General features: G+C 29.1%; 1 protein-coding gene across 1 annotated transcript; it reads left to right on the top strand.

The window, feature by feature from the left end:
- Nucleotides 1-12,649: 12,649 nt before the first annotated feature.
- On the top strand, nt 12,650-17,265 carry LOC100787301 (probable GTP diphosphokinase RSH2, chloroplastic). Its single transcript, XM_003547702.5, has 6 exons — nt 12,650-13,991; nt 14,095-14,280; nt 15,243-15,703; nt 15,847-16,005; nt 16,088-16,439; nt 16,823-17,265. The coding sequence occupies exons 1-6, from the start codon at nt 13,311-13,313 to the stop codon at nt 17,129-17,131; spliced, it is 2,148 nt and encodes a 715-aa protein (XP_003547750.1). The 5' UTR covers nt 12,650-13,310; the 3' UTR covers nt 17,132-17,265.

The raw sequence follows: 17,265 nt of genomic DNA, 5'->3' as shown, positions 1-17,265 counted from the left end.
TTAATAGAACACTCTACAAATTGATTTAATAAACATATTATGTTATAAATAAATAGTGTCGCAATATATAGCACTAAAATTTCTAATTTATATTTAACGTACATGTTAATTTACATAATAAATTTTGTGATGATTATTTTTTATCTAATAATTAATTTGTTTATGTATATAAATTATAAATAAAAATCATAGGTTTAATAAGTATTTACATATGTAAAAAATTGGAAATAAAAATCATCTATTTGTGATGATTATTTTTTATCTAATAATTTATATAAATTATATATAACGACACTATTTATTTATAACATAATGTGTCTATTAGTTCAGTTGATTTGTGTGTTCTATTAATAATGCGGAAGACACAAATTTGATTCTATAGGCCCATCCGTAGGCCCAATATGGATTGACAATCTGTAGGCCCATACGGATTGGCAATCCATATCAGGCTTACAAAAGGGTAAAATTGGAATTGCACATCTTCTGCTGGTGGTGTACCAGCAAAACGCTAGGTGTCCCTAGCAATTCCTTCCAAGTTTTTGGACCTCCAATAACCTGAGAAGTCCAGGTCCCAATAAAAGAAATGTCCAATGGACAGACATTTGGGTCTGTTTCCCATTTTGACTTCATTAAGGTAGGTTTTGTTTGAGTAAAATATCTAATAAAAATTTATAGGATAAGAACACAAAAAGGTAAAATAAATTAAGTTTTTTTATAAGTTAAGATTAATTTATAGAAACTCACTTCTCTAAAAGATGATTTTAACTTAACAAGAGCCAAAAACCAAAACAAACTACAAAAGAGTATATTGTTTTTTGGATTTTTGGGATTAATTTTGTGGTTTAACTTTTTGGTTCAGATCTAAATGGCTAAAATAAACTGAGCCTTTTATGTTTTAAAGTTGAATTTAGTTTTTTATGTTTTTAAGGAAATTCAAAATGGTCATTCTAAAACAATAATTTTTATTTATTTTGGAAGGTAATTTTAAACTCTTTTTTAACTAATTTGAGACGTAAAATTTGTTGCACTATATTTACTTACATGGTAATTATGGAAGCCGAAAATATTCATATAAAAAGGGACCAACACATGGTGAAAAATGAGTGTTAGGATAAAAAAAAAAAAGAATGTTACATTAGATTTTTTCAATTTTTTGATTGGTTGTTGAATTCACTTTTCACATAATTTTTAAGATATTTATCATTTTTTTTCATTCAAATGTCAATTGAATTCAATAGATTTCATATTCATGGTAACATGGAAATGAGACAAGCTTTACGTCTTGAATCAATCACAATAGGATCTAAAATTATTTTTCAAAATTAAAAATGATCATTGTTTCAAAAATACTATTTTGATTCACTTCAAAAACATAAAAGATTAAATTAAATTATTTAAAACTTAAAAGGACCAAATTGAATATAGTCTAAAATATAAAGTAATAAGAGTATATTTTAGGCGTATTAGACAGTAAAGTATTTGGGTTTTTTCAAATCTTGTTATTTACTTTGTCCGTAGCTTTAGACTTCGGCTGTTGTTTGAATTGCTGTCTCTTTTTGTACTGTTGGGCCACTTCTTAGGTGTCTATTGTTATTTTTGGGCTTTTGTAGCCCGTTCCTTAATTATATGAAGTCCAAAAACAAAAAAGAGACATAGCATACACTGGGCACGCTAACTTATTAAGAACCCATTGATTCTAGTTTTTTTTATATAAAAATAATAGTTTGTTTTAAAACTTGTATGAAAAGTAGAAATTATATTTTGTTGGTTATAATTAGAAAAAAATTATTTTATTTTATTTTATTTTAAAACATATATTTTAGAAACTATGAAATTTTTTAAAAAATTGTATTTTGTTTGGTTATAATATTATCTTTTTTAGAAAATACTTCAAAAAAGGCTCTCAAGATAATTATAAATCTGTTTTCTTTTCTTTTTCAAATTTATATTTTTTAAAAAAACTTTAAAAAATTATACTTTTTTGTAAAAAAAAAACTTAAACAAATATATGAAAATTTTTAAAAGTGACTTTCTTCAAAAAGAAATTATAAAATGAAACTAGCAGCCTCTGAAATTAGTTATATGGTGTTGCTTGGTTTATTAAGGTTTTTCCCCCTCTCAAAAAATAAATTAAAGGTTTTTCCCTATTTAAAATCGCCTTTGAACTTCGGCTTTGAGCCATTAATGCACACCCCCATTTGTCAAAAAGAAGAAGAAAAAGAAAGTAAGAAAAAAAATAAAAACAAAACAAAACTGATTTGTGCAATGAACTTGTAAAGTTTAATTTCTCAACAGATGCATAACCTATTATGGAGAACCAACATATAATGCAAAACTGCAAATCGATTTTAATACTTCAAACTTCAAAGATTGACATGACAACCCATTAACTAGATTTCGTGCCGCCCGGATTTATAAAACATGTAACATTTTTGTGTTATTAATAATTCACAGTTTATTTATATTAATATTCTATTAAATAGATTGATGTTATCCACATTAGCGTATATTTTAATAAATAGAATATTTAAACTTACTTAAAAAATGTCATTCAAACACAAAACTATTCTAATAAACAGGCGTATACAGGATAATACCTAGTTACATAGTGAAAGAAGATTGGCACTATGAAATTCTGTACCATGACCCTCCAATGTTGCACAAGCCATAAAAAAAAATGTTAGTTAGCACTTCTTTAGAAGACAAAAATATTGAAAAAATAACAAAAAGGCAATGGAATCAGACACAAGTGCTACAGATGGATGAAAAATAATATTACCACTAAATAAAGATTTGGTTTCCTTTGAAAAAAATCTCCACACGTCCTAAATCAGGTCTTATGTCACAAATTTATAGAACAGAAAATTTCAAATGCAAGGCCATATCAAATATTTGCAACAATAAGCTGCAAACGTCCTGTGTTTCTAGAGAGACCTTTAGTTTGTTGGTTACACAGAACTCTAGAGTAATGACAATAGCATGATCCTGCACCCAAAAGAAAATAAGGCTCAGACAGACATCCAATTATTTGCTTCTTGGATTCAGGCATCCCATAACAAATCATTTTTGGCATAAACCAAGCCTTAAACACACCCGTAAATCAAACCATTGACAGAATTTCAAATGTTTCTAAATTTGGGCTTATTACAAACTAATTTGGAAGGTGCAAATAATATCAACTGGGAGGTGGCTATTTTGAAAAGAAAGACTAAACTATTGAAACTTCCAGCATCAAAGGAAAGGCACTTGGTTTTGGTAGGGATGTTGAACCTGTCCAGAGTTAACCAGAGATGCATTTATCACTCAAAGTTCTGAAGAAAAAGATTAAGGTTGAGAAAATTTGATGGCAAGTTAGTAGTTTTTACCTGAAGAAATGAAGTTATGTAGTTAGAACTGTTTTCTTTTGTTTGCCTGTTGTCTTTCGATTAACAAATATTTTGATGATGATTTAGACTCATGTACCTGATCATGTTAAGTTAGATTTTAATTTATGTTGTTTAAGCTGTGATTGCAGACTTAACAGCCTCAACCATAGGCAAATGCTAAACATGGAAACACTAAACGTGCCGTTGCAAATTGATTAGAATACAAAATGATTTGTGCAAATCACACATGTAAAGTTATTTGGAAAAAATAATATAATAGTTATAACCAGATTTGAATGTGTATATCTCTTTGAATGTTTTTGTAAGAGACAATGTAATTATAAATTCTAAATTTATAATAAAATGTAAAATTAGTTTTTCTTAAATTGTATCATATAATAATTTCAGTTTGTGATAGTCTATAATAAATCAGTATGCTTGTGTTTTGAAGAGGCTCTAATACTAGTATTTATATTTATTAAAAAATTAACATTGTCAAATAAGTTCTGAAAATAATGTCAATGTAACAATCAACTTTTTTTGAAGGTATTATATAACAATCATACTAAAAGAACTTTAGAACTATACATTGAAATAGATAGATTTTTTTTTTTTTTTTGCATTACATCAAAATAATCATACAATGACAATTAATATAACTATTTATATTATTCAAAGACTTATTTAATGTTATTTTAAGGATCAATTTAATATAAAAAAGTAAAGTTAAATGACTAATTTGATATAACATGTATGTTTACAAAAACAATATAGTGTGTTTATAAGTAGATGAAAAATACAGTAGTCACTTATATAATTTAATGATGAAATGAATATAACTGAAGTATCATTTAGAATGAGAAAAGATATCATAATTTAAAATTCTGGTATCATCCTTTGAAAAGTTAAAGAAACAACAAAATTACAAATATTAGTAAAAGACAATACTACTTAACTATCCTAAATAATTAAAACAATACTTTAATCCTAGTATATGTTTAGTTATTAGCATATGTTATATTTTCGATCGCGAACTCATGCAATAATCTATTGACGTACTGTTTTTATGATAAGACTCATCTATAACGTGGATTAATAAAAATAAAAAAAATACTCATCGATCTGTAACGAGATTATTTGTATAAATTATGAATGTAAAAGTGCATCTACAATTTATCAGATCTACTTTAAACTTGAAACTATACAAATGATCTTAATTTACTAAAGTTTAATCATAAATAATCTCCAAAAAAAATAATCACAAATACATGATTACTTCTGCATTTTACAATAAACTTGCATTGTACAATTTTTCTTTCGGCCGCTAGATAAAATACCGGGACCAGTTCTGCAGACCACGCACGTTTAATTAATGCAAGTTCTTAATTACAAGGTTCTAGCAACGACATAAAAATGAACCTGCGTAACCCGTTACGACTTAAGAAGAAGTAACCTTTAGAAATCAAATAGGAACATGATTTGTCAAAGTTTTTTTTTTCTTGAGAGGGATTTGTCAAAGTTTTAAGCGCAGCTGTCCATTACTTTGTCTTTAACTGGTGCTAGTTTACACTTGCACAAATTATAAAGAGTGGTGGAACACTCAACACAACAGTCACCATCTTCTTCGATCAACTAATAGTAATAATAATAAGTGCATGCGTAGCGTGAGTGCAAAGTGTAACGTCCACCGTGTCACACACCCTTGTGTATGGCTTGCACGTTTTTGTTAAGGCTCCCTTCCTCCTGAAGCAAAACACATAATAATTACCTATAATAATAATAAAAAGAATACTAAAACAATTTAAATCATTACATCTTAACTTTTCAATTGTGAGGAATATTCAGTTTTTTACCTATTTAAACATTTTCTTTCCATAAAATTCTTAAACTACACACCACTTTGAAGTTATATCTTAAAATGCATGAGTTTTAAGTTTTATTGAGAAGTCGGGATTTGTCATCCCGACTTTTGAAGGGTGATTTTTTTTAATTTAAATTTTATTTTATTTTTAAATTTATGTTTTAATTTAAATATTATAACATATAAAAAATATTTTTAATTGATTTTAAAAATAATTTTTATTTGTTTAAGAAAATGATGTTATTAATTTATACAAGACTTAGTTAATAATATACTTTGTTTGATAATTTATACAAAACTTCTTTTTAGTTAACATTTTAATTTTTTTTTAAATCTAAATTTTTTTAATATTATTTTTGTATTAATAAAAAAATTAAAACTTGTATTATTATTTTACTGAATATAATTTGTTTGTTTATGTCATTAAATTTTTTTTGAAAAATGATAATACTTTTTGTTTAATAATTTATTTATAAAAAAACATTACGTTATATTATAAATAAAATATTTAAACAATAATATTTGTCTAAGAATAGATAAATGACATACTCAACCTACTTCGATCCACGATCACTCTTACTCAGGATGATAAGTGGAAGATACCATGACAAGAAGATTTTTTGGATTACTCATTCACTGAAACAAATCCCCTAATAAGATTTCAAATTCCTTTTACATGTAGTATGGAAAAACTCAAGGATGTCATTAAGCAAGTTGCACATATAGGGTTTCCTTCTTATGGAATTCATGAATCAAAGTTGGTCAAACAATTATTTTTTCGACGACCAGATTATACAAAATATTCAGAAAAATTAATTGAGTATCAAATAATAGAGTTGATAACCAATAAAGAAGTGTTAAAGATGTTAATAGAATTTAACTACTGACAACGTTTTTGTCCAATATAAATTTTAACTATTTTTAACAAATTAATAATTCAACTATTAAAAAAAGACATGTTCGTTGTATAACACCTTTTAAACTAAGATTACTTTTGTCATTTTCATGAAATTATTATTGTTATTACATTGCGTTATTGTTATTTTATTATGTTATGTTCGTTATGTTTCAAATTCATTTTATTATTTTCAATTGTTATTTGAGAGTTTTAGTTTCTTCAAAAGTCTTATATAAATTAAATATTATCAAAGTCTATTATTAACTAAGTCTTCTATAAATTAAATAATATAAGAACAATAATTATACTTAATAACATCATTTTCTTAAACAAATAAAAATTATTTTTAAAAACAATTAATTTTTTTATATAATATGATATTTAAGATATTTTTAATAATTTAAATTAAAGTATAAATATAAAAATAAAAACAAAATTTAAATTAAAAAGAAAACATCATTCAAAAGTCGGGTGGCAAATCTTGACTTTTCAATGAAGCTTAAAACTCATGCATTTTGAGATATAACCTGCAAAGTGATGTAGTATAAAAAATTTATGGGAAGAGAAAGTCGAGATCCTAAAAAAAAAACTCGGAATATTCTGGATCCAACCAAATTAAGGACCTAGTCTACAGTACGTATATATTTGGGAAAAAATTAAGTTAACACACCCTAAGAGAGAGTTATAAAATTGGCATAGAACTCTTGATGTTATTTTGTTCTCATAAAACGTCTAATTTTGTCATTTAGCGGTGCGTTTGACCATGAAAAAACGTACGGGAAATTTCTGATCTTGTAGTTAGAAGAGAAGAGGGTGAGTAGTGGGCATTGCAAAGAAGAACCATGTAGAAGATTCAATTAAGGCAATGCCGTCAGTGAAGACCACGTGTCCACCACCAAACTTAATCTAACATAAAAAAACACACACTTGCCCACTTGGGTGCCTAAGCTTGGTTTTAGTTAAACAAAACAAACCCATGTGGTCCTCTCAATCTCATCACTATTCACAACACATCTTCTCCACGCAACACTTTCCTTCTACACCAACCAATTTCCACTATTGCCCCTCCTCTGCATATAACTATCAAATGGGAATTCAATTCTAATACATAAGGTTAATATTCAAATTTTAATCTTTTATATAAAAACTAAATATTGAGACTATAATTCATCGCATCTGCGCTTATATAACCATATTTCTCTATTACTCATACTTTATTCCATAAATAAAATCATTTAAGTTTATGCAAACCACTTGGTGAAATTACTAACGACAAATCAGACGTTATTGTTGCATTATACTACGTTTCTAGAATGTATATTGTACAAGTAAGTAATAACGCGTCGGTGAATTATGTATTACACATTTTTTAATCAGATATTTTCTCAAATAAAATTATTAAAGTAGCTAGAGTATTGACTTTATAGTGATTGTTACGTGCAACCTTTTTCCAGGGTGAAGATTTAAAAATTTGAATCGCGTAATATTAAAAGTAAAATTTACTTAAAGTTGTACAGTTTATTATGGTCAAGAAGTGTTAATATAAACATATGCATAAATATTTATATATAAATATGTAATTATTAAAAGTTTTAATACGTTATTTAGTTTTCATGGTCATTGATAATATTTACCCCAAAATCAACAAATTTAAAATCGTCAATGGTATCTGGATAATAGTAAAATTTTAATTGTGAGCTTGTCCCTATTAGAGAGGCCTTTTAACATTAGCCTTCACTGTGAACATCTAGACAAATCTTACACTTGCACTAACTAACTTTCAACTTATAGCCACTAGCCCCTTTCATTGTTATCATGGTGGTACGTTATATTTCCCCATGTGTGATAAACAAGTCAACCACTACTCCATTCTCTTAAGCCCATGAAATTATTAACTAGTATGCATGAGATCAAATAATGTTTTTGAAAAAAATAAATCATTTGAATACTATCTTTTAAGTTTTAAGTTTTTAAATTGTTGTTTCTTTCAGAAAATCATTGGATGTGCCTAATTGAAACATTATTGTTGATTATAAGATTTTTAATTTTTCCCATCGCATACTTCCCCCGTCTTGATTTTTTCAAAAATTTATTTTTTTTATAAGACCCTTTCATAATTTTTCGATATACTAATTATTATTTTTTACCTATAATATATACTTTTACTTAATTATTTTCTCTCACAATATTAATAAAAATCAATAAAGAGAGATAAAAAACAATAATTTCAAAATTATAATATTATTAATTAACAAATTCAATATCATTAATTAAATTAATTGTATTTTTTAAGTAGCATAAATTAGTTCATCTAGAAGAAGATTCCTAAAGACTTTATGAGATAAATAAACTACAGTATATGAGATATCCAAGAAAGTTGAAAAATAGTTGTCCGGAGGAGACAAACAAATCGTTTAAACTATGATATTGCTACTATAATTTATTTTTCCGACATTTTCATTTTGACGTCTTATGTCTGAATCATTGTTATAGTAGCAACTAGGATGTGTAAGATGTTTTGTTGATTATTGCCTCTTAATACCTCACTCTTTATTTGCTGATAGTTTGACGGATTGACACACACCAAAAGTCAACAGATGGAGATCCAATCATGCAAGTTATATATATATATATATATATATATTACACATTGCACATTGTACATGAGGAATTTATTTTATTTTTTATATATTAAAAGAGAGGAAGGAAATCTAGTTTGAAGAAAAGTAAGCATTCAAATTATTTGTAAGTTTTAAATCAGCATCAATTAAGCTACAAATATGGTGGACACATATACTAGGAACTTGTTGAATCACATAAAAAAATATTAAGCATGAAAAAGTTGAAAACGTGAAAATGTACCAAATTTTCCTAAATAGTATCAAAATTTATGTACATATAAAAAAATATATTTCTGTAACTATTTTATTTTTATAGATTAGGATTGGCACTGTTATATGTAATTAAACAATTAAAGACTAGGAGAAAGAGGATAAGTACGAACATATAAAAAATATTATATAAGGAACTTGGGTTGCAATTGATTGGATGTATGTATTATCAATTGCGTAATCCATTCTATTGACTTGAAATTGTCCCCACTTGCACCTTCTTGCGATCATTTTATTTTCCAATGCCAACAATAATATTTTTTTTCATTTTATCACACCCAACAATAACATTTTATATTTATTCCTTTCTTGGATCGCAATATGTTTTCACATTTGCACGTGATTGAATACAACCAGAACCATTATTTAATTGGCGATTTAAAGTTAGAATCCATCTATTGCACAGATAAGCAGATTAATTGCCGCTTGTTGTATTTGAATATAGATAAAAATATGTGTTACATTATTTAGCACATATTAATTATTTTTTAATTATTTGTATTACAAATAAAATAGTAATAGAAAAAAAATACTCCAAATAGGGTAATGCTTCATTTCTAAGAGGACATTTGTTTCAATGTTAATATTGTATTTTCAGGAATAATTTTTTTTAAAGAATATTGTATAAAAGCTAGTATCTTATGAACATGTTGTTCGATATTTAATAATTTTAAAAAATTAAAATAATTAAAAAATAAAAAATAAGTGTACGAGAATGAACTAAAGATAAAAGTAATGGTAATTCTATTTCCATGAAAATATAAGTATCCATATTTTTTCATTTTTTAAATCATAGAAATAAGACAAACATAAATATTTTTCATTCTTAAAAATCAACAGTACCTATTTTTTTCCCTCAAAACTTGAACAAAAATAAAAATGTGATATTATTCTCAAATTTGACTTTTGCATGAACAATTTTTTATAGTGGTATTTTAGAACAAACACAATCTAAGCACAAATTCAAAGATACATTTTTCTCAAGGTTAAGAATTTTCGTAGCGAGGGAATTTAGGTTTAGAAAAAAGATATACATACACATTAACTTTTTGAGAGACGGATCTGCTAATAATTTTTTTGAAAAATCGAAGTGATGATGCGGATTTAATGAGTAAATACATAATTTTCTCTCTTAACAAAAATATTCCTCCGTCTAAAAACTAAAAATTAATTTTTAAGTGATTAAGATTTATTTAAGGGATTAACGGTTTTCAATATGTTCCTCCGTCCTTAATTATAAAATTATTTTAACCAATTTACGCTTCTTAATAAAAGTAGTTAGTTTAGTTGGGTTACATTTGATAAAATTATCTAAAAAACTAGTTAAAAATTAAAAAAAATTGATAGTTTGAAACTGAAAAACTAACTTATTAATTATAAGTTTTTTGTAAATATATTTTTTAAAACCATGATTTTTTAAAAAAATTAATAAAACCATAATTTATTTTTTTAAAAAAAGTAATATAGAAATTTGATAAATATATTAAGGATAAAAAGTGAAGAAAATATAAAAAAAATTAAAAGCTTGCATTTTAAAAAATACTACTTCAAATGATGTTTCAAAAAATGTTAGAAACTAATAAGATTATGTTGCACCATATATTTTAGCTAGTTTTTAACTTTTTTTACTAATTGAAAAACTCATTTGGTTATTTGGTAAATAATTTTTTTAGTAACCATCTTCTAACTTCTAATTTTTTATATTTTTTTCACTTTTATATTCGATATATTTATTCATTTTTTTTTATCTTTTTTAAATAAATCATCATTTAATTATTTTTTTTTATCATTTTACACTTTTAAGCTACTTCATTAACTAATTTATTGAACACTTATAATTTAAGAAACTATTTTTTTAACTTTTAACTAACTTTTTCAACATTCAACCTAAGACTATCTCTGGCAAAACTAGCTGAAAAACTAATTCATTATATTATAAGTGTTTGATAAAACTAGTTATTAAAGTAGTTGAAAAATATAAAATGACAGAAAAATAATAAAATATTATTTATTTAAAAAGGATAATAAGGAAAATGAAAAAAATATATTGAGGATAAAAAGTGAGAGAAAATATAAAGAACTAGAAGTTAGAAGCAATCATTTTAAAAAATGCTACTTTAAGATTATGCTTGACAAGACATTTAAGCTAGTTTTTAACATTTTTTACTAGTTGAAAAGTTTATTTGATTGTTCAGTAAGCAAATTTTTTTTAGTAACTTTTAGCATTTTTGAAACACTACTTAAAGTAATATTTTCTAAAAAGGTAGTTTCTAACTTTTTATATTTCCTTTGATTTTTATATTCAATATATTTATTCATCTTTCTTGTTATATTTTCCAAATAAATCACGATTTTTTATTTATTTTTTATTATTTTACACTTTTCAACTATTTCAACAACTAGTTTTATCAAATAATTATAATTTAATAAGTTAGTTTTTCAGTTTTTAACTCGCTTTGCTGAACATGGCCCAAGTAGCATTTAAAAAAAAAATGATAGCAACTACTAAAAAAGATTCTTTACCAAATAATTAAACAAGGTTTTTAGTTAGGAAAAATAGCTAGAAGCGAGCCGAAAAGTCTTGCCGGATATAACTTAACTTAGGCTATGCTTAATATAGCCGGAAGTGAAAAAACTAAAAAATTAGCTTATTTAAATTAGAAGTGTTCCATAAAACTGACAGTTGAAGTACCTAAAAGGTGTACAATGAAAGAAAAATAATTAAATCATATTTTATTTAAAAAAATAACAAGAAAAATGAATAAATATATTGAAAATAAAGGTGAAAGAAAATATAAAAAAACTAAAAACTAGAAGTTAGAAATTAGAAACTAGTGTTTTAAAAAAATGCTACTTATAAAGCATTAAAAGTTATCAAAAAAACTTGTTTAGTAAACAATCAAATAAGTTGTTTCAACTTGTAAAAAAAGTCTGTAACTAACTAAAATATGTTGTCGAACATAGTCTAAAAAACTACTAAAATAAAATTATTTATCAAACACTCAAATAAGATTTTAAGCTAATAAAAAAGTTAAAAATTAGTTTAAATGCTTTATTGAATATAATATTTTTGTATTATATTTGTCAAATATTTATATTGTCATTTTAAATTACTTTTTTTTTTATCTCTTTATCAACTTAGTTGCTTCTCATTAATATTTGAATAAAGAATATTTAAGTAGTGATAAGATATCTAAGAAAAAATAATTAATGTATTTATGAATTAGAAAAAAAAAATTATAAAAAGAAATAAATAAATTTCTAAAATAATCTTATAATTAGAAAAAAAGAATTTTTTTCATATACATATAAAATTGATCGAATTTATTATCATATATTTAATGTATATCACATATTGGTAATAACACATAATTTTGAAGAACTAAATATTAGATTATTAAAAATTTTCTCAAGATATTTTATTCCGATATAAATAAAGACTTTTCACGCTATTTATGGCGTGAGTTTCTCTCAACACAATAGCCGTCTAGATTCAACGTTGGCCGCAACGCAACCAATGCCAATTTGGGCATAAAAAGAAAAACAAAATATCTTTTGCAACAAACAGTCTCTCTCTACTTTACGTTATTTACGTTAATGAACGAACTAAAACCAAATCCCTGACAACATTAAACAAAAACTTATCTTAAACACCCCCTTGCCATTCCCATAATCTTCCGAGGACAAAACCGTCATTTCACCCTCCTCCCTTCCCTGGTCGCTGAACCATTTCCCCTCACATAAACAACACAGAAAGACGAACTCTACGAAAATCTCCGAAGAACGAACGTCTCTCTCTCCTTCCTATTTTCTCTTTCTCTCTCCTGCCTCCATTTTCAAAGCGTATTTGACTCTCTCACCTTCAAATTCAATTCCAGGGTCCCCTTTTGTAAATTCTTACTGTTTAGGCTTCTTTTCTTCAACCCCCTTCATAAAAAAAATTTCTGTATATAATATACAGCACCCTTTCCAACACAAAGAAAAAAAAAAAGAAATTAAATCCCCCAATTCTTCAATTCTTCAATCAATCAATTTTCATTTCCAATTCTTTTTTATTCTCTCTGTACAGACATAGGGAAATATACTTTTCCTCTGTTTGAGTTGAGTTTTCCCTTTTCCTCAATTTGGGTGCCCCCCTAAAAAAAATTCTAATTCTGTTTCTCTTAGATTTCCAAAAGGGTATTAGAAAAACCGTGACTTCACCATTTATTATTCCGTTTCGTTCGAGTCTGGGATTGAAAAATCCGAAAATCGAAAACCCTAATTTGTGATTTCGTGACCTCTTTTTCTTTCTCATGGCGGTTTCTACGATAGCCTTGTACGCGAGTCCACCAAGCAGCGTGTGTTCCACGCCGCACCAGATCAACGCCCACGCTAGCTACGACTTCGAATTGGGGTCGCGATCTTCTTCGCCGGCGGGGTCGACGGCGCCGCCGTCGACGTCGCAGAAGCCGGTGATGGGTGGTCTCTCATGCCTGTTCTCTTCGCCTGCGCCGGCGGTGAAGCACGCGCCTCCGCTGTCGTCGAACTTCTCCGGCGAGGAGGACGAGATGAAGGAACTGAGCAGTTCCTTCTCGTATTCTCCGAGCAAATTCGCAGGTTCTTCGTGGAAGAGGGATCAGAGTCCCGTGTCGGTGTTTCATGGTCCTGTTTCGTGTAGTAGTAGTGGTAGAAGTTCCACGGGTTCTTCGAGCCGTATTAGAAGCTTCAGGGGTGGGACCAGTGGTTTGTTTGATGGGTTTGTGAGGAATGCGTTGGGGTCTTCATGTTTGGACTATGACTTAGATGCTGGTGATTCTTCTGCTATGATTGATGAGTTGACCTTCAATTTGGAGGATAATTTCGTGGAGGGTGGGTTTCACTTTGAGCCCTATGCTAAAAAATTGCTTCTTGGGGCGCAAATGAGGCACAAGATCTTCTGTGAGGAGTTTGTCATTAAGGCCTTTTGTGAAGCCGAGAAAGCACACAGAGGGCAGGTAGATAGAATTATGAAACTAACCTTATTTCGTGTGTGTTTCTTTGGATTTGCAAGGTCAAAGGTGTGATCTTGATGTGGGTTTTTTCTTTTTTTATTTTCAGATGCGGGCTAGTGGGGATCCTTACTTGCAGCATTGTTTGGAGACTGCCGTGTTGCTGGCTTTGATTGGTGCCAATTCCACTGTTGTGGCGGCGGGGCTCTTGCATGACTCTCTGGATGATGCTTTTCTGACTTATGATTATATAGTTGGGATGTTTGGCGCTGGTGTTGCTGATTTGGTTGAAGGGGTGAGGAACTTTTTCTGTTGTTGGTTGATGAATGTGTGTGGTTAAAGATATTGGAAATTGATGCTTGCGATTTTCACTTTAATGATTAACGTTTGAATGAGTCTTCAAATATTGAAGTTATTAACTGAAATTTACACTTCAGATCTAGTGTTAGATGCTATGGCCAAGTGTAATTTGGCTGCTGGAACTTTTTCAAAATTTAATGAGCATTGACCTTGGAGAAAATATAGTTGTGTGTGTGTGTGTGCGCGCTCATGTGTGCGTTGTTGAATGTTTTGGATGGGTTTAGATGTACAAAGTAGTTTTGGTTGACTTGCTTGGGTTCAACTCACCATAATGGTCTCAGGTCATAATGTACAAAGCAGTTTTGTTGATGTAGTTAGGATGTTGTCTTATAAGTGACAGCATAATAATAACTTAATAAGTAATAACGCTCATCCTTTGCATAGATATAATTTGGAGGGAGAGTTCTTTTCTTTTCTTGCTAAAGCATAACCACAGTAGCCTGTGGTTGCTAAGTTAAAGTGTAAGATGCAAGAAAAGGATCTTGTAAAAATCTGCTTTTTGGAGCTGTAGGCTATTCATCTTATGTTTGCTCTTTCTTCATCTTCCTTTCCCTCATTAAGTGGTTTTTGGAAGTTGTTGTCTTGTCTCTAAATTGAGAACAGTTTTTCTGTATTGAGGTTCTACAAACTTGATGTTTATTGTTATTAACATATGGAAGCAATGACAATACTAATTCAATAGATTTGTGCTGTAATTTATATTTACTTAGCTTTCTATAACAGCTTTAATGCTTTATTATCTCTTGTGCTTTGGTTGCTGAAATTTGATTTGCATTTTTATAGGAATCCTTAACTATAATAACCATTGATGTCTTCACGTATGCATTTCTGATTTTTTGAATAGTTTTTCCCTTTGGTCCTTCCAATATTCTAACTAATTGTTATATGGCATTTTAGGTTTCTAAATTGAGTCACTTAAGCAAGCTGGCTCGAGAAAATAATACAGCTAGCAAGTCAGTTGAAGCAGACCGGTTGCATACTATGTTCCTTGGCATGGCAGATGCAAGAGCTGTCCTCATTAAATTGGCAGATCGGTTGCATAATATGATGACACTAGATGCATTGCCAGTGGCCAAGCGGCAGAGGTTTGCTAAGGAGACTTTGGAGATTTTTGCACCTTTGGCCAATCGCTTGGGAATTTCTACTTGGAAGGAACAATTGGAAAATTTATGTTTTAAGCATCTCAACCCAAGCCACCATGAGGAGCTTTCATCCAAGCTTGTGGAATCGTATGATGATGCAATGATTACTTCTGCAATAGAGAGATTAGAGGAAGCACTTAAAGATGAAGGCATTTCTTATAATGTCATTTCTGGGCGGCATAAGAGCTTATATAGCGTTTATTGCAAAATGTTAAAGTATGCTATACCATTCCTTCTAGTTGCTATTTTTTTTTTTTTTAACTTCTGTTTCTTATCTTCCATTTGGGTTTTTTTACCTGACATGCCGAACTGTACTATTTGTACACTTCAATTTCTCAATTATTCATGTGTCTATGCAGGAAGAAACTAACCATAGATGATATCCATGACATTTATGGGCTGCGCTTGATTGTTGACAAGGAAGAAGACTGTTACAAAGCTTTGACAGTTGTTCATCGATTATGGTCTGAGGTGCCTGGAAAGCTGAAAGATTACATATGTCGTCCCAAGTTCAATGGGTATGTTGTGGCTCAGTTGTAGTGGTGTACACTCTCAAGTGGCCATATCTATATCATCTGATTTTGTTTTCATAATTCACAGATATCAATCTCTGCATACTGTTGTGATGGGTGAAGGCAAGGTTCCCCTTGAAGTACAAATTCGGACCAAAGATATGCATTTACAAGCAGAATTTGGATTTGCTGCTCATTGGAGATACAAGGAAGATGATTGTCAGCATTCTTCATTTGTGCTTCAGATGGTTGAGTGGGCTCGATGGGTTGTCACCTGGCAGTGCGAAGCAATGAGTAGAGATTGTTCATCTGTTGGATATGCTGATTCAGTCAATCCCCCATGCAAGTTCCCTTCCCATGCTGATGATTGCCCATATTCTTACAAGCCTGATTGTGGTCAGAATGGGCCTGTGTTTGTTATCATGATTGAGAATGATAAGGTTTGTGCTAGTAATTTATGCAATATTGAGTTTCACGTTTTCAAGTCTTCAACCCATACTGAATCTTAAAACTCGTGAAGGAATTTAATTTAACTAACTGGACAGAGTGGCTGTTTCTTAAATGCTCTGGGGGGGGGAATGGATTCTCTCCAAGTGGGAAAAAACTTGACCATGTCTAGTGTCACTATCTCACTCTCACCATACTTTGGAATTGATTTTTTATTTTTTAATTGTGGTGTGCAACGGTATAGTGTGTTAAAATTGTGGAAAATAGAGCATGCATGCACCGTCATTTTGTGCAACCAAAGTTGCTTAATGTCATTAGCATCTTATCGCATTTGAACGTTTGTATTAATTCTGCTTGTGTTTGAATGCATGTGCAGATGTCTGTCCAAGAATTTAGCGCAAACTCAACAGTATTGGATTTGTTGAAAAGATCTGGGAGAGCAAGCTCTAGGTTGACAACATATAGGTTCCCATTGAAGGAAGAGTTGAGGCCAAGGCTGAATCACAAACCTGTTAGTGACCCCAATAGCAAGTTGAAGATGGGAGATGTGATTGAACTTACGCCAGCCATACCTGACAAGTCTCTTACAGAATACAGGGAAGAAATCCAGCGTATGTACGATCGTGGGCTAACTGTGTCGAGCATGGGAACCGCTGCAAGCACCATGGTTGGCTCAAGGAGTTGACCCGTGCTTTTGGATTTCACTTGCATTCCAACATGAAATTATTTAGTGACAAGTTATGTATATAGAAAATATTTGTACAGAACAACTGTGTTACTACTTTGAACTTGGCTAACTTGATTCAATTATGTGCTGAA

Source organism: Glycine max, chromosome 16 (genome assembly GCF_000004515.6).
Source record: "Glycine max cultivar Williams 82 chromosome 16, Glycine_max_v4.0, whole genome shotgun sequence".
Taxonomy (NCBI): domain Eukaryota; kingdom Viridiplantae; phylum Streptophyta; class Magnoliopsida; order Fabales; family Fabaceae; genus Glycine; species Glycine max.
The sequence above is the reverse complement of the archived record's forward strand: the minus strand, read 5'-3'. Positions and strand labels throughout refer to the sequence as shown.

Bases quoted from the DNA above. Each gene is read 5' to 3' on its own strand.
- LOC100787301 (XM_003547702.5), top strand. From the start codon at position 13,311: ATGGCGGTTTCTACGATAGCCTTGTACGCGAGTCCACCAAGCAGCGTG. The intron at 13,992-14,094 runs GTAGATAGAATT...TTTTATTTTCAG, and splicing joins AGAAAGCACACAGAGGGCAG to ATGCGGGCTAGTGGGGATCC. The intron at 16,006-16,087 runs GTATGTTGTGGC...CATAATTCACAG, and splicing joins TGTCGTCCCAAGTTCAATGG to ATATCAATCTCTGCATACTG.